This window comes from Miniopterus natalensis, chromosome 4 (assembly GCF_054644295.1).
Source record: "Miniopterus natalensis isolate mMinNat1 chromosome 4, mMinNat1.hap1, whole genome shotgun sequence".
Lineage (NCBI taxonomy): Eukaryota > Metazoa > Chordata > Mammalia > Chiroptera > Miniopteridae > Miniopterus > Miniopterus natalensis.
In genome coordinates this window covers 26535519-26552672 of record NC_142084.1, presented here as the reverse complement: position 1 = coordinate 26552672, position 17154 = coordinate 26535519, and the positions used below count along the sequence as shown (strand labels likewise).

Genomic DNA, 17154 nt, shown 5'->3' with positions numbered 1-17154 from the left:
CAGCAGCCATGCGCTCACCTGTGTGGACACGTGCATGTGCAGACACGCATACCCGTGGCCATAAGCTTGAGTGGGTGTGTGCTCCTACCAGAAACGAGTGGGCATGTCAGTGCATGGTGTGTGCAGCCTCTACCAGAGGTTGGAAAACCAAGGCACAGGCGTACATAGTGTCTTGGAGGGTTTAGATGTCTTTGTGTTTGTGTTTGTGCATATTTGTTTGCCAGCATTTAAAAACCTGAAGAACTTCACATCAAAATTAGGCTTTCCACTTTCCCTCAAGAATTCAGGGATGGGGCCGTAGTGGCCTCAGTTCCCACATGAAAGCCAGTTGCTGCCACCTCTAGATCAGGTGGGGTATGTTCCTCAGTTGGCCCCAGGCCCCCTTTCCCTCGATGCACCCCGCTTGGCTCCTATAGTGTTTCACCAGTGAGCCTGGGTGCCAGTGCAAAGTGAATGCAAGGGGACCAGATCTGAGGGCCAGCCGTGCTGGGCCCTGCAGGTTACAGCCGAGCCGGCACCCAGGACTGCGTATGGCCCCAGTTACTCAGTTCTTTGAGATACAGAGGCAGCTACCACTTCACCCACCAACATAGCTCCTCCCTGAAACCTTCCTCTTCTTCCTGCCTCAGGGTCCCCAGGGCCTCAAGGGTGAGCAAGGAGACACGGTGGTGATTGACTACGATGGCAGGATCTTGGATGCCCTTAAGGTAGCGTTCCTGGTGGACCAGATGCGCCTTGCTGTTCATTTCCTAAGGGGATAACCACTCACTTTGTGTATTAATCCCATACTCTGTACACAAGGGTCCAGAGGCAGCTTAGTACAGAGGCCCCAACTTCACCAGGTGTTGTGTTGAGACCAAACATGATACTGAGAGAGCTGCTATGAATGTGGCTCATGGGACCCCGAGCTCCCGACAGGCCAAAGCAAAAAGGGGCAGGGGCAGAGTATTTCCTGGTGTCCAGTCCCAGCAGGGCTTCCTGGGGCCTTCCCAGGGAACTCAGACTAAAGGGCTAGGTCTTCTAATGATCGTTGAGGGTGGAGGAGAGTGGCAAAGCCTGCCCCAGAGCCTCAGGAGATATGTAACCTGTGAGCCCTGCCCAGCAAACTTGGGACCCATAACCAGTGGAAGAGAGATTGGGTGCCAGGGAAGGGAGCTAGGGTGAGGGAGGGACAGTCATCAGAAACCAGACTGGACAGCACCTTACCCCACCTGAGCTTCAATCCCAGTTATTTCCCACAGGCCTCAGAGAAGTACAAGCTGATGGTAACTGTGGCCCACCGCAGGCCTGCATGGTGTGGCGTGGTGTGCCGTGGCCCAAGGGCGTGTACAAGCATGGTGTGTCCCAGGCTGTCTAGGAGCTGCATGGGAGGAGTACAGGGAGGCAGGAAGTAAATGTTGGCTGCCAGACTGGAATGATGACTCCATTGAATGGACAGCAGGCAGCCATACCGGTTCATGAACAGAGGGGCAATGCTAAAAAACTCATATTGAAGAATGGTGTGGAAGTTGAACAAAAGTGGGTGTGGGGACATCTGGAGGCAGGCAGGTTACTGGGAAGGTAGGTGCTGAGTGTGGGCCTAGAAGAGGGTGGATGGAATGAAGGAAGATAGTAAGACTGGGGACATCTCAATGGAGCTGCTACAAGAAGGGAGCGGGTTGGTGAGAGGAGTTAGAGGGGCAAAGACTGGAACTTTTGGGGCTGAGGGGCTGGATGGGGTGCTGCCTTTGGGAGGGGATATGAGTTTGGGGGCGATGATGAGCCATGGTGAGCAGGTAGCTTTCTGGAAGCCTAGGTCAAGATAGCAGCTTGTTGCCCGGCAGGTGTGGCTCAATGGTTGAGCATCGACCCATGCACCAAGAGGTCATAGATTTGATTCTGTCAGGGCACATGCCTAGGTTGTGGGCTCGATCCCCAGCAGGGGGCATGCGGGAGGCAGCCATTGGATGTAGATGCATTGATGTTTCAATCTCTCTCTCCCTCTCCCTTCCTCTCTCTCAAAAATCAATGAAAACATTTTTTTTTTTTTTTTTTAAAGATAGTATCTTGGGAGTGGAATCAGACCTAGAGACTAAAGATGCCATCCCCTACCTGTGTGACCCAGGGCCAGGAGACAACAGGCAACAGAGCTGATGGTCAGAGAGGTCACAGAAATAGAGAAGGCAGTGCTGAGCCATTGTTCGGGATACAGTTTGGGCTGGCATTAAATGCCAGCTTCTAGAGGCAATAGGAAGCAACTGCAGGATCTTGAGCAGGGCAGTGTTGTGAAGCAATCTAGACTTTGGGAAAACAAGTTGTGAGGGCAGAGGGATTCTGGGCTCTCCACCGCAGTGGACACTGCGGTATCTTACCTGATGGTTGGTGTCTTCTTCCAGGAGTCCTTCAAGACATGGGGCTGGGTGGGAATCGGGCTGCATAAGGTCCCTTGACCCTGCTGCAGCCCAGCTAAACAGGGACGTGACCCCCAGGGTGAAAGAGGTGGACCGGCAGTGAGGGGGAGGCCCTGCCTAACTGGCCTGACTTTTGCATACAGGGTCCTCCCGGCCCACCAGGACCCCCAGGGCCACCAGGAATCCCTGGAGCCAAGGTCAGTATGCATGCAGCTGCATGGCCCCTCAAGCCCGTTGTCTCCAGAGTCCACCTCCCCTCTCCTCTCTGCTGTCCCCTCTCTGCTTGTCTCCCAGCCTGGCCTCTGGAGGCTCAGAGGAAGGAGCTACTTCCTAACCAAGCAGGATGCCTTCTTCCCAGCCCTAGTTACACTATGCCCTGGGAAGCTTGATTCACACTTCGAAACCCATAAATTGGCCCGTCATGACATCACTAAGTCCCATCGATGACATGGCCGTTCCTATGGCCTGTATGCATCATTATGCCCTGCCCACCTGTAAAATCAGACAGGGTCTGGTTCCACCAGTGTACCTGGGCTGTGTGGCCTAAATCAAGTCATTTAACCCTCGGAGCCTCAGCTTCCAAAATGTAACCTACCTGCCTATAGATTATAGCCCTGGGCTACATCTGCCTGTAGGGGCTGAGGGCATGGAGGAGTAGAGGTGGCCAGCTCCTGGCACCATGCTAGTGGGCAAATTCTTGGAGGTCTAACAGCAGGGACTCAACCAGGAACAGCGCACTGGTTCAGGGAGGCAGCCAGTCACAGATCCCTTTCAGGGGCCATGGGACACCATAACTACCCTCTTGCTGTCTATTTCCTTCCAGGGTGAGCTCGGATTGCCCGGTGCCCCTGGAATTGATGGAGAAAAGGTCTCTGAACCTTTCATTTTCTTGGTGATGCTGGTGCCAGGTGTCATGCTGTGTGTGTGTGTGTGTGTATGTGAGCACGTGTGTACGTATGGGTGTGTGTGTATACAGAGTTGGAAAACAAAATGTGCCACCTGTGTGCAAATCTTGATTCTGCCCTTAAGCCTTGGGCAAGCTGCTTGCTTTCTGGCAGCCTCTGCTTCCCACCCACAGGTGAGGGTGGTAACGGCTGCCATGAAGGTTAAATTACTCTGTGTATGGAAAATGCTTAGAGCAGTGCCCGGTGCCATGTAGGAGAGAGTCTTGGAATGTTAGCTAATAGCATTACTGTCATTATTAGTATTATTGTGCATATATACATGTGTGGTCCTACATACACACCAAGTGTCCATAAGTGTCACTTGACATTTGTGGGTGTGTCTGTAGCGCTGGGTCCCTAGTGTGTGGCACATTGTGGATGTTACACAATTGGTTGAGCGAGGGAATGCAGTGGCTGGAAGGTGACTGTGTAGATGACTGGTTGGTTGTAGGGGTTGGGAGCTCCCATCACTGGCTCCTGAGAGGTGAGCACAGGGTTAGTGCCCCCTCATGGCTACTGGGTCCCACCTGCTCCACTCCCTCCACCCCCACCCCACCCTGCACTCCTGTGTGCAGTGAGGCAGGTTGTTGGGGTGCCCCAGCCCTGTCTCTGTCCAGGCCCCTCAATGCATTTGCCACCTGGGCTGGAGGCAGGGGCCCCACAATGTGGAAGTGGGGGACTGGCCTGGCCTGAAAAAGCTCTGGGGACCTGTGAGAGTGGGAGAAGGGAGAATGCCTGCTGAACTCCACTAACCCCTTGTTTGTGTGGCTTTCAGGGTCCCAAAGGACCAAAAGGAGACCCAGGAGAGGCTGGGCCAACTGGACCCAAAGGGGAAGCAGGCGAAATGGGCCTGTCTGGCCTCCCGGTAGGTGGCTGTGTGGGGTCCCACCCTACTTGGCCCATGTGGGTCCCAAAGTGAATGTGTGCCTGCTGGCGGCTGGGGCCCTAAAGTCTCAGTCCAGCCCAGGCCCACAGGGCCTTTGAAAGGAAGCTCTGACTCCCAGCCCATACTGCTCAGACTCCCTGAGCCCCATTTCCTCCCCTGGTAGAAGGACCTACTGCCTATCTCCCGAGGCCTCTGTAAAAGTGAAATAAGGAGGCCCTGCCCGGTGAAAGTGAGTTGGCTGTGGTTAGACCTCAGCTCTGGCTGCCTGAGTTTGCATCCTGCTTCATTTCTTACTGACTAGAACCCTGCACAAGCAACGCAACCCCTCTGGGCCTTGGCTTCCCCACCTCTAAAATGGGGGTGATAATTTCCCACTCCTGTGAGGGGACACAAACAGGTCTGAGAATGGTGGCTGGCATGCAATAAATACCTGCTGTCATCATCATTGTCATTTTGATCATTGGTCTTGGCATGGATGGGTTGGAAGAGCTGACAGGTTAAGCAGCTACCAGCTGCCACCGCTTCATGTCCATTGTCCATCTGTAAGGCTCACTCAGCTAGAGAGGTAGTGCTGGGGTTGAGCCCAGGTGCTTCAGAGCCCCTGGTCACCCTCCTGCCCCACAGGAAAACTACAATGTGTACTGCTGTCACTATGCTTTCTAAATATCCACTGGTCTAGGGAAAACTTTTTTTTTAATATATCTTATTGACTTCAGAGAGAAGAAGGGAGAGGGAGAGAGAGAGAGAGAGAGACAGAAACATAAATGACGAGAAAGTCATTGATTGGCTGCCTCCAGCATGCCCCCAACTGGGGATTGAGCCTGAAACCCTGGGCATTCACCCTGACCGGAAATTGAACCGGTATCTCCTGGGTCATGGGTCAGTGCTCAACTGGCCTGGCTCTGGGGAAAACTATTTTAAGAAGCAGAGGCCAACCTGACAAGTCTCTGCTGCCGGAAGCCTTATGGGAGAGGTAAGGGAAGGTACTGATCACCATGGGTGGTGATCTGGTGATGGACAGAAAGGGCTCAAGGCCACCCTGTCCTACAGGGTGCCCACGGCCCCAAGGGGGAGAAGGGAGAGCCAGCATCTGACAACCTACCAGAGAGCCTGGTAAGAGGGACTGCTGAGGACCAGGGTCTCCCCGCAATGCCCAGCCTAGGCCAGCTGGGACCCCAAGTCTTGGCATAGCAGGGGCACCTGGCCTGACCAAACACAGGGTAGCAGGGGAGGGGGAACCTCGGGTTGTACCCCCCGCCTAAGGCCCATCTGAGAACCCAAAGGCCAGCGCTGGGCCCCCCACCAGATGGTGGGGGCGAGAAGCAATGGCTCAGGGCCTGGTGCCCAGGGAGTGCTTGAGCCTGCAGCATCCCATGAGCTCAAGCGTGGGTGGGTGAGGGAATGACAAGGCAATTTGTAACTAGTCCACTTCTGACCCTTTCTTAGGCCCAGATCATAGTGGAGCCAGGGCCCCCTGGCCCTCCTGGCCCCCCAGGCCCCATGGTAAGAATATTTGGCTTGAAGCAGCTGGGATACGAAAAGGGTGGTGGTCCCAGGCCCAGGAGCTGTGACAGGGGAAGGACAGAATTCCCTGGCGGGGAGGGGACATGTCAGGCAAGGAGGGCAGAGCCAGGATCTGGGCTTGGGAAGCCCCAGAAGTGAAGGCCACAGGGGCCAGTGAGTGGCCTGCAAGCCTTCGTGACCACTATGAGAGGGCCCTGGTCCTGATCTGCTCTCTCCTCCTCCTCCAGGGCCTTCAGGGAATCCAGGGTCCCAAGGTGAGTTCTAGGGTGTGGATGAAAACCCTCCTACTTGCTACAGACCCACAGCCTGGACAGTTCCAGAAAGCCTTGCTAATGGGCCAAGCGAGGGCCCCGTGCTTGGCCTCAGACCAGCCCTGCACATCCCTAGGGCCTGAATATTCTGAGTCCCCTAGGACTGGTGCCCCTTCATGCCCACACTTGGGGCTCTGTTCTTTCCCCTTCTCCTGCTGCCTGGCCCCCAGTCCACTTTTCCCTCCTCGCTGTGTGTTTCCCCTTTCTCTGCACCTCTCCCTTCATTACCCCATCTCCTTATGCCCCCGACATGCACATCTGTCTCTCAACTGCCCACAGCCTTGACACGAAGTCTTGGGTTTGGTGTGTATTACATAATGTTGTGAACTCGACTCTTAAATTAAAGCCATGAGTGCGGCCTGCCCGTGTGCCCTGCCCTGGGAGCCACGCAGATGGGGAGGCCAGCTGGCCAACTGCCTGCCCTACCCTGAGGGAGCGCACTACTCTGCATCCCCAGCTCAGAGGCCAAATTGGGGACTCGGAGTCATGGACTCCCAGAGCTGAGTGGGCCGAGGATGTGGCTGACTAGATGTGCTGCTTCTGGTTCTCTTTGTCCCAAGGCCTCCCCAAATCGTGTTTAGAAGAGGCAGATGCTGTCAGGGGCGGATCCAAGGCTAGAGCTCAGAAACTCAGTTGGCAAGTCCTGCTACTTGCAGTGCAGCTGGGCCCATCCCTGCCCCCTCTGTGCCTCTCTTTCTTTATCTGTGAAATCAGTGTGACCACAACCACCTACCATGAGTACTGAGGGAGCCCATGCACAGGAAAAGGTAAAATGCTCACACCCGAAGCTCATTCTGATTATTTGCACAAGGAAGCCGGGCCAGACCTGTCAGAGCCTGGAGTCTGTCCCTCTGTCCTGTGTACCTAGGCCCCCACAGGCCCCAAGATTTCCTGTCCTTCCATCTGTCTGACCCCTTTCCCCTGACTGGTGTCCCTCCTTCACTTCCAGGGCTTGGATGGAGCAAAGGGAGAGAAGGGCGAGTCAGGGGAGAGAGGCCCCAGCGGCCTGCCTGTGAGTGTCACGAGCCTTGTTTGTCCTTAAAGGCGCTAATTCCTGTAACGATCATGCATCTTAATTCATTCCTTTTTCATCCAGGGGCCAGCTGGCCCACTAGGCCTTATTGGACTGCCAGGAACCAAAGGAGAGAAGGTAACCACCTTTCTTTAATGGCCCCCCAACTATGGCTGCACATCTGTAGTGTCACTCAGCCTTGGGGGTTCAACCCCTGCACTTCAGGGCCAGAGTTCAGGCTTGTGGACAACTTACAGGACTGAAATTCCCAGCAGCTATGCTCCCAGTACCCTTTCCCAGCTCCCTCACACCTTCTCTTCTCTCCTCAGGGCAGACCCGGAGAGCCAGGACTAGATGTAAGTATCTCACCATTCACTGTGATCAGGCCCCTCCTGTGTGTAGCTTCTGCCCTCTTGCTGGACATACAGTAACCTGTTTTGGGGGGATGTCATGTAACTCCCTTTCCCAGGGCTGGGACTACAACTGCCTGGTTTCCCCTACGTCCCCAGGGCCAAGTCCAATGCACAGCCCAGAATAGGTGCTTCACGTATGGATGGATGGATGGTTGGATGGATGGATGGATGGATGGATGGATGAATAGATAATGGATGGATGATGCATTGGAGGAGGGAAGTGGGAAGAGCAGTAAGGAGCCTATTGCAATATCCTAATGAGAAATGATGAGGCTTCAGCTAAGGAAGTATTGTGGGAAGGAGAGGAGGGGAAATATTAGCCCTTTGTTAACTGGATCAAGTATCTGTTGGTTGCAAGAGACAGAAAACACAACTTAAACTGACTTAAACTGATTCATAACTGAAAAATCCAAAGGCACAGCACATGGATCTAGGGCTCAAGTGTAACAACACAACCCAGCCTCTCACCCCCTCTTGTCTCTGATTCCTCTGTAGAGGCGTCATTCCAGTTCCACGTGATGAGATAGAGCCAATAGCTCCAGGCCTGCATCTCTCCAGCCCAAATTCTGGAGAAAGACTATTTGTCTCACTCTCTACTCTTAGAAAAAGTCTCATCAGCTCTCATTGGCCCCAGTTGGGTCAATGCTGAAATATCACGTGGTGAGAGAAATGCAGTGCCCCAGTTGGCCAGGCCTGATCACATGCTCCATCCAGGAGCTGGGGGTGAAATCAATGAAGTGTGAGAAAGGAGGGGGGGTCCCAGGAAAATAAAGTACCTCTTGGAAGGGAAATGGTAACCAGATACAAGGCTGCAGGGCTTATAGTATCCACCCTAGACTTTAAGGAGGAAATGTCACATTGAAGAGCAACTGCAAACAAGGAAAAGGAAGAACTCTAACCTGAGTTTCTGACTGGGGGAGGCCATGTTCCATCATTGAGAAAGGTCAGGAGAAGATGACATCTGGACCCAGGGAAGTAGTCAGGGCAGAGCTAAAGACACCATGGCCACAGCTGCCTCCTGGGAGGCCTGGAGCTTAGAGTGCCATCACAAAACCACACCCACCTGTCCTATCTGGCAAACTGCGGGCACCCAATCCTCCAGGCCCAGCTGAAATGGGGAGTCTGCTCAGAAGCCTTCCCTGATCTTCCACCTGGACAGAACAGCCCCTGTCCCTGGGACCCCATGACATTGGTTCACTCCTTTGTCACTGAGCACTGACCATCATCTTCTGCACGCCACTGCCTGCCACGTTAGACTGTGAAATAAATGTCACATTTGTACCCATAGGGTTTTAATTTATGGAGGTGACTGAGTGATGACACAGAGAGGTCAATGACTTTCAAAGAATTTATTACTTATATTTCCCAAGAGAAGGGCATGAAGGGTCACATGGAGAAGCACCAGGTTTGGTCTGGAGGCAGAAAGGAGCAGAGAAAGCCTAGGTCAGAGCTTTTATTGGATTTTCTGCATGAAAGGCAAGGCAGAGCAGGGGAAATAGATTAGGGTTGGCCAGTTTGAATAATTCCAGCAGGCTTCAGCTATAAGGGTGGCCTCTAGTTGCCTGCTATCTGGCCGTGGGACAATTTCAGACAGGGGAAATATTGTTCTGGTGTGTGAGAGGTAGATAAAGGGGGTGGCTGGGGGATTGGCTGGTTTGCATCCCAGACTAGCCCTTTGCCATCTCTTAAGAACTGGCTAGTTCTGGGAGGGACAGTCTCTCCCCACTCAGCAAGATTTTTAAGATGTCAAAACATCATAAGATATAGAAAATAAACCACATAATAAATTCAAGAGGAAACACATCAAATCTGTTTCTCTGTGCCCAGTATCCAGGCCACAGCCCAGTTCCTACTAGATGTTTAGAAATGTTGATTCGATGGATAGACAGATAGACAAATGGATGGATAGATGGATGGGATATACAAGAGTTTGAACCAAGGCCAGAGAACAGAGGTCATCATTTTTGGTCTGCCAAAGATGGTAACATAAACTTCTATGTTTCTTGGGTCTCTGTCCTCAGCCAAGTCTGGGACCGTGCCAGCTGCATCAGACTATGACATAAGGGAAGGCCCTTTGCCAGAGATTCTGCCTGGGGCTTCCATCCACCGACCCAACAGTGTTCTACTTCAGAGGAAGCAGTGCTGGAGTCCTAAGGCGTGCATTTCCCTAAATCAGCCTGTACCCAGCATATGTCACCTAGGAGTTGGGGCTGGGCCAGCTTGTACCACAAATATGGAGGGAGGGGGTAGAGATGGGCAGATAAGGGGAGCAAACCTCAAACCTCATTTTCAGGTTTAACCTTTAATCCCTTTGTCAGGGTTTCCCTGGACCCCGAGGAGAGAAAGGCGACCGGAGCGAGCGTGGAGAGAAGGTGGGATAGGCCGAGAGAAAGTGGAGGCAGCTGGAGAGATGGGACAAGAGAACAGAAGGAGGGAGGCGGTGAAGAGGAGGGAAGAGGTGGAAAGGACGTGGGAGGCAAGAAACAGGCAGAGAGAGGCGGCGGGGTGGGCAGATGGAGGCTGGGATGGGGGTCGCAGGGCAGAGTGGCTGCCAGCCCCAGGCCCACCTCTCAGAGGTGCTGGAGACATCCTGGGCATGGCAGCCATGGTGACACCCCATCTTCCTTCTTGTGCAGGGGGAGCGAGGCATCCCCGGCCGGAAAGGAATGAAGGGCCAGAAGGGTGAGCCGGGACCCCCAGGCCTGGACCAGCCCTGCCCTGTGGTACGTGTCAGAACAGGAGGGGACACCCAGCCAACGTCTTTGCCGCCTACTGCCAGCACCTTCCCTGTCCTCAGAGCTCAGCTGCAGGTCCCAGAGGCCACGCTAGCCCTGCCTGGGTTGCCTACACGGCCAAGGCCACCATCACTATCACACCCATCACAGAGGGTCCTCTTGCTCTAGTCTTGACCCCACCATGGGTGCAGCTTGGAAGACCCACTTGCTCTATAGAGAGGGAGAGCCAGCCAGGGGCAGAGTCTGCTTCCTGGGGTCACTGCCCCTCTTTACTCTGCTTCCTTGTTCATAAAGGACGGTGGGACCACCCTTATGTCTCTGGGCGTCTGTTCCATCTGAGAGGAGGCTTTTTCTGCTCTGGATGGACCAATGCTGTCCCCAAGTTCCCCAGACCCCTCCCTTCCCTGCCGCCACAGCCTTCTTTCCTGCTCTGTCACCACAGCCCCTAATGGCCCACCTGACCCAGTGCCTGAAATAACCAAAATTCAGTTCCCTTATCTAGAAGGCAATGGAGGTTACATGTCAAACTATTTCAGTGGAGCTCAGAAAAGACAGGGAAAACAAAACAGCTGGGTTTTCATACTAAACCTGACCAGATATTCATTCCTGGACACCCCTGCCAGGAGTATGGGGAGAGGGACCTCCAGCCATGTGTGTGGCCACCTTCCAAAGGGAAGTCAGGGCCAGGGACCCCCAAAGGCCCACCTCTGACCTTGAGTGAGTGACTTAGCCCCCTGTTCCTCAGTCACCTTGTCCATACAATGGGGGTGCTAATCTCACCTTCAGATGGTTTTGAAGAGGCAATGAGAAAAAGACATGAAAATCTGAGCAGTGAGCACATGCAAAAAGTGCCAAGGACAGCAGGGGACAGGTGGCCCTACAGATCTTGCCCCTGGGCCACGACTTCCCTCCAAGTCATGAAGCCTTTGTCTTTGACACAGGAGAATCCTAAATGCGGAGGAAAGCGAGGGGCACCGGGCTCCAGGGGCCTGGTGAGGGGCAGCAAGCCCTGCCCAGTGGTATTCAGTCTGGCCTGCTGCGTGCTGTGCTGCGCTGTGCTGTGCTGTGCTGTGCTGTGCTGTGCTGTGCTGTGCTGTGCTGTGCTGGCATCTGCCCCCCCTTCCCCCATCCTGCCTGCCTCCTCCCCACCACCCTCAGGCCCCAGCTTGTACCCCTGCTGGATGCACGACAGGGTGAAGTGTTTTTGCCCTAGGGTCCCCCAGGGATTATAGAATCAGCCTTTGTCCCTCTTCAGTCCTGCATCTTCCAGGCTGCCTGAGGATCCCCCCACCAACCCCCTGCTTGTGTCTGATTGCTGAGCAGAATGGCTGATGCCTCCAGACAGCCTCCTGCCCTGGTTCCACCCTACTGGCCTCCTCCTGACCCCTGCAGCTCAGATCCAGACACAGAGTCCAGGATAGGCCACACATCGGGGGATCCCACTTCCTGAATTGTCCACACATTCTTCAGTTCCTGAAAACTCTCAGGCCCCCAGGGTGTGGGTCTAGAGCCACTGTCGTGGCCACTAGGAAGGAAGCCATGCAGCCCCTCAGCAGAACTAGCCCGGGTCCTCCCCCTAATCAGTTGATGTCCAGCATGAGCCCAGTACTCCGGTGTCCTGGTTCTGCCCACTGCACAGGTGTCCCAACAAAGCCCCATGGGGGCGCACTGAGGACAAGAGCAGTGAGGAGTGGTCTGTCCCATGACTGGGTTGCCTGGGTGGACAGGGCAGGCATTCGGGTCATGTTTCAATGGGGTCCAACAGCCTCACATGGCAGCTCCCTGGGCTGTACGTCAGCACAGCCTGGGCAGGAGTATGCCAGGGTAGAGAACTGACCAGCCCCTGCCCCCCTCACTGAAGCCTTCTTCCTTTCCAGGGCACTGATGGGCTGCCCGTGCCTGGCTGCTGGCATAAGGTACCTTGCAGGGAAGTCTCCAAGACAGGCAGGGAGGAGTTGGGGGGAAGAGGGGCCTGGGGGTGGGTATCTGCCACTCTGCACTGTGGCTGAATAGCCAGGTTTCCCTGTCACAAGCCTAGTTTTGACTCCCTTCTTGTGGCCTGAGGCTTGGGGCCATAATCCTGTGTGATTCTGCACAGCCCACCTTGTTGGTTTCATAGGTCTCAGCACCTGGCCCAGCCAGTGCAAAGCCATCAGCACCCCCTGGGACTTGATCCAAACTGCCCCCCTGGGAGGGGGTGGAAGCCAGGATCCTGGGTCTAGGGGATGGGGGCCTGCCTGTTTCTGAGGAAATGTGCAGGATGGATGAAGTCCAAACCAGGGAAGGGGCGCCCCAGGGGCCTCGTGGTCCCTCCTCACCTTCGGTCTTTCTCTCCTTTTCCAGTGATCCTCAAATACCCAGCTCACAACCTGTACAGATCCATGTGGACATTTTTAATTTTTGTAAAAACAAAACTAATATATTGATCTTTTTTCACGGGATGCACCGCCTGTGGCCTTTAACCTTTGAGCATGTGCCCAGCCCAGCCCCAAACGATCAGCATGTGAACGTGGACAGGCCAATCAGGGAACTGTGTACTTGAGGGGCAACCACAGGACTTGACTCTCCTGGGAAGGAGACGAAGGTGAGGTGCCTGGCTCAGATGAGGCTGCAAGGATGCCGGGTTGGGCCTTCAGTCACCTGATTAGCAGAGAGACCCTGACTGCCCGGCTGCCCTACAAGAGCCTGCTCCCTGAAGCTCCAGAGCCCCTGGGGGGCCACCTGGGGCATGGACAGCCACTGCAGCTGCTCCTGGCTTCTTCAGCCAGAGCCAGCTGCCTACCCTCTCAGGCCCGCCTGGACCCTAGGTTCACCAGGACAGGACAAGACTCCCACCCAGCACTTGCAGCTGGGTACTGGGAGCTGTAGAAAGCACCCCAAGCTGGTCTAGCTCTCACGAAGTTCATTAGGCCTCAGGAAGCCAGCCTGTATGAGAACACATGTCCTCTGGCCAGGAGTACAGGCCAAGCACTGTGATCACCACCACATGGACCCAACTGCAGAGAGCCCCATGGTCCCCGAGTGTGGAGGATGGCAAGGCCCATGCTGGAGTGGCCGCTACTTCCTCTCTGTCTCCCCCCACCCCCAGAGCAGGGATGTGATGAGACTTTGCTAGCCTGAGGAAATGGGCCTCCAGCTCAGAGTTTGGGTCTCATTGGCCCTGATCTCCCACCCAGGACAACTCTCGTGATCTAGCCAAAAGTGGTCCTCCGGGTGAACTGTGTAGATGAAGAGAACCTTCGTGTTGTTCCCAGCCGGCCCAAGCAGGGGGCCTGGAACCTGAGCATCGGCGCTCTAAGGAAAGGTTCCCCACCTCTGACAAAGGTCCCCAGCCACCAACTCTGGCCCAGCTACTTGCCTCCCCTCTCTGTGTAGATGGATATTGCTGTGTGTAATAAACCATGAATTTGTGTCTGGTTGTGCCTGTCCTTGCAGACTGCCTCTGGGGCACCTCTGGCTGAGGTTTCAGCCTGGCCATTTCAAAGTGAGGAGGGACAGGGGACTCTCTCTGCGTCAGAGCCACCCCAGAAACCAGAGGAAGTGGTTCAGGGTCAGGGCAAAGATGGGGTTTGGAGTTTGGAAGACACAGATACAAGGTCTAGTCCTGCCACGTACCAGCTAAGCCTCCTGGACAGTCATATCACTGAGCCAGTAACCAGTGACTGCTACACAGAAAATCACCCCAAAACTTGTTGCCTTGAAGCAATGATCCTTTATATATCTCTCTTACAGTTCTGAAGTTAATAGGCTCAGCTGGGTGATTGTGGCTCAAGCTCTCCCACACCTGGCGGTTGAGGCTCACTGTCAGCTGGGAGGTCAGATGGCCAGAACACCTGCCCCTGGCCTCTCCATGTGGTCTGGGCTCCTCATGCTGGATTCCAAGAGTGAATGTTCCATGGTGAACCAGGTGAAAGCTGTGTCACCTTTTATGGCCAACTCTCAGAAGTCATATGGAGTCACTTCCTGCCACCATCAGTGGTAAAGTTTTCAAGGGAAAAGTGTCAACTTTAAGTGTCATATTTTAAGGAGAAAATGTGGGGTAGATCTTGTTGCAGCCCTATTAGAAAATTCAACCTGCCACCTCATCTGTAAAACGGGACAGTGATGCCTGCACTCTGACTATTGTTAATGAGGACCAACTGCATGGAATACAAGAACCCAAGGCAGGGCAGGCCCCTGGCAGCTTCCATGATTCTGAGTTCTCTCTCTCTCTTCCCCACTCCAAGACCAACCAAGGGCTAGTCTTGCAAAGCATTTCTACATCACTCATTCCAGCTGGTCCTTATAACAACGCTGAGAGAGGGACCCAGCAAATATGCCCATTTCACAGATGACAAAACCAAGTACACTCAAGTGGTACAGACAAGAAAGGACCGGCAGTGATGGCATCTCAGACCTTCTCCCTCCAGGACTGAGGCCTAAGTAGGGCCATGGTTTGCGTAGTCCCACTGGCCCCCACTAAGTGGCCTCCTCACTAAGCAGAAGAGGCCCAGCCACACACCTGCTAAGGAAGAGGAATGTGTCAAGTCCTCATCTCTCTCTCTCAGTTGCTAACGATAAGTGGCAGGCCCACCACTCAGCCAGTCATCCGGGTCACCAGGGAAGCCATTAGGATGAAAAGAGAGACACAGTGGGGCTGTGAGGACGGATGGACATCACAGGCTATCCAAGTATCCTTTGGAGGTTAAGCGTTCCAGCATAACCTCACAAATCTACTGCACTCTACAGTTTGTAAATTCACTCCTCCCTCCACCCAGGTACTTCATGGATCCCCCCACAAGCCCTGTGAAGGAGGGAGCCTATGTGATTCATGTCATTATTTCCATTTTACATGTGAGGAAACTGAGGCTCTGAGGGAGCAGTCATCTGTCTAGGGATAAACAACCAGGACTGTCTTTCCAAAATCACTTGTCAGGACATGGAGTCCGTTAGGCAGCACCATAATGCTGGATGATTGGTGGGCAGATCCTCTTGGGGGTAGAAGCCACTTGTTTCCCTTTCCTGCTCCTGTGGGTAGGACAGGGCCATTAATGGCCCATTGCTGCCCCCTTGTGGCTTCACACAGTGTATCCTCAGGTCTGCAAATTTTTCAACTGCAAACTTCAAATTTTAGATCCTATAGATTGCTCCAAGAGCTTGGGGTGGGGGTGAGAGGCTATAGAAGAGTAAATGACTTGCTCAAGGTCCCAAATGAGACATGGGCAAGTGCCCTGCCTCACAGTGAGCATCAAGAACCAAGGGTTTCACATCTCCCTGCCAAGAATTACCCCCTTCCAGAAGAAAGGGAAGCACATTTATTGAGGCCTACTGAGTGCCATGGCAGCTAAACTCATCACAAAAATTCCTCCCCATGAGAGGAGTAAGCTGACCCAGGTCTCCTTTCTCCTGATACCTAGGATACTACATGGGATGCTTTTGGCTGTCACAATGACTGGGGGATACTTTTCAGATTCAGTGGGCAGGGCAAGGGATATCAAACATCTGAAACACATGGGCAGTCCTGCCCCATGATGAATCATCTCAGTGAGAATACCAGTGCTGCCTGCATTGAGAAACATCATGCCCTGTTTTCAAATTTTGACTCGGCCACTTCCTCCCATTTCCTTCCCTATTGGCCTCCAACTGCCCTTAGAAGGCCAGACATGAGATAACGGATAGAGGAGTGCTTAGCCTGAGGCCAGAGGCAGAAATGAGTGGGCTTTTCTGAGAAGGAAGGAGAGGTTTCCTGGTGGTGTCCTGCCCCTGTTCTAGATACTCTACGCCCAGGAAATGGCCCAGTTGAGAGGCCTGGCTTGACCTCCAACTGCATTGCTGCCTGACCCTGGACATTGGGAGAGTGAGTGAGATGTGGGCTGGGACTGGCTGCAGCCTTCTCGCCCTCAACCCTGAGACTGGAAAAGCCCTGAGCCAACCTAACTTCTCTGAGCTGCCCTGGGCCACAAGACAGGCTTGTGTTTGGGCTCAGGACAGGGCCAAGGATGGGCCCCAAAGGGTTGCCTGTGGCCTGTACTTCTTTTCTGAGGGTCACGTCCCCCTCCCCTGTATGTGGGGAGAATCCTTGGTTAATTTGGGAGGAATTTGTTTTCAAGAATCATCCATAAGATTCAATTCAGCTGTACAATTAAAAGTAAGGAAATCGCCTAGCCAGGCATGGCTCAGCGGTTGAGCATCGCCCTAGGATCCAAGAGGTCATGGTTTGATTCCAGGTCAGGGCACATGCCCGGTTGCGGGCTCAATCCCAATTGATTGAGGTAGCCAACCAATGATGACTCTCATCATTGGTATTTCTGTCTCTCTCCCTCTCTCTTCCTTTCTCTGAAATCAATAAAGATATATTCTAAAAAAAAAGTAAGAAACTCTATCCAGTTTAGACGATGAAAAAATTCTGAAGGTAGATGGTGGTAATGGTTGCACAAAGTGAATGTATTGAATGCCACTTACCTATACACTTAAAAATGGTTAAAATAGTCAATTTTATGTTATGTATATGTTACCACAATTTTTTTAAAAAGGAAGAGGAAACTCAAAGTGTTCTTTAATAAATTCCTTTAATAAACATTTTACATTTTGGGGGGAGAGAGATAAAGAAATCAGCGCTGAGGGAGTAAAGCAGAGGGCTGTAATCTCTTGTTCTAGGGTTCATCAAGGCAGAAAGTCCCAGTGCCCCACCCCAGAAGGGAATCTCTCCCTGCTTTCCCAGCTTTTCATCCCCTTGGGGGCGTTTTCCTCTCACTCCCTGGGCTGGGAGTCAGGCCTGTGCTGCTCATTTGCTGTGTGTCTGACAGCAAAGCCCTTTCCGTCCTGGGCCTCGGTTTCCTGGCCGTGTACTTAGTAAACGGCTCAGGAGTCCTCCCAACTCCCCCGCCTGGAGTCCCAGTGAACCCCCAAGGTGCGTCCCACTTCCTACACCCCGAACACGCCTCCGAGGCTGAGCCCGGG

At 53.6% G+C, this 17154-nt stretch overlaps 1 protein-coding gene across 1 annotated transcript in view; it reads left to right on the top strand.

Moving 5' to 3' along the window:
- COL23A1 (collagen type XXIII alpha 1 chain) overlaps positions 1-12722 on the top strand; it is a 303359-nt gene extending 290637 nt beyond the window's left edge. The window contains exons 16-29 of the mRNA XM_087816472.1: positions 630-707; positions 2534-2587; positions 3214-3258; positions 4110-4199; positions 5271-5333; positions 5667-5723; positions 5972-5998; positions 7005-7067; positions 7152-7205; positions 7397-7423; positions 9799-9852; positions 10117-10203; positions 12093-12131; positions 12559-12722. Coding sequence (XP_087672598.1) covers positions 630-707; positions 2534-2587; positions 3214-3258; positions 4110-4199; positions 5271-5333; positions 5667-5723; positions 5972-5998; positions 7005-7067; positions 7152-7205; positions 7397-7423; positions 9799-9852; positions 10117-10203; positions 12093-12131; positions 12559-12561 — 741 coding nt within the window. The 3' untranslated portion in view covers positions 12562-12722. The remainder of the gene's footprint in view (positions 1-629; positions 708-2533; positions 2588-3213; positions 3259-4109; positions 4200-5270; positions 5334-5666; positions 5724-5971; positions 5999-7004; positions 7068-7151; positions 7206-7396; positions 7424-9798; positions 9853-10116; positions 10204-12092; positions 12132-12558) is intronic.
- Positions 12723-17154: the final 4432 nt, after the last annotated feature.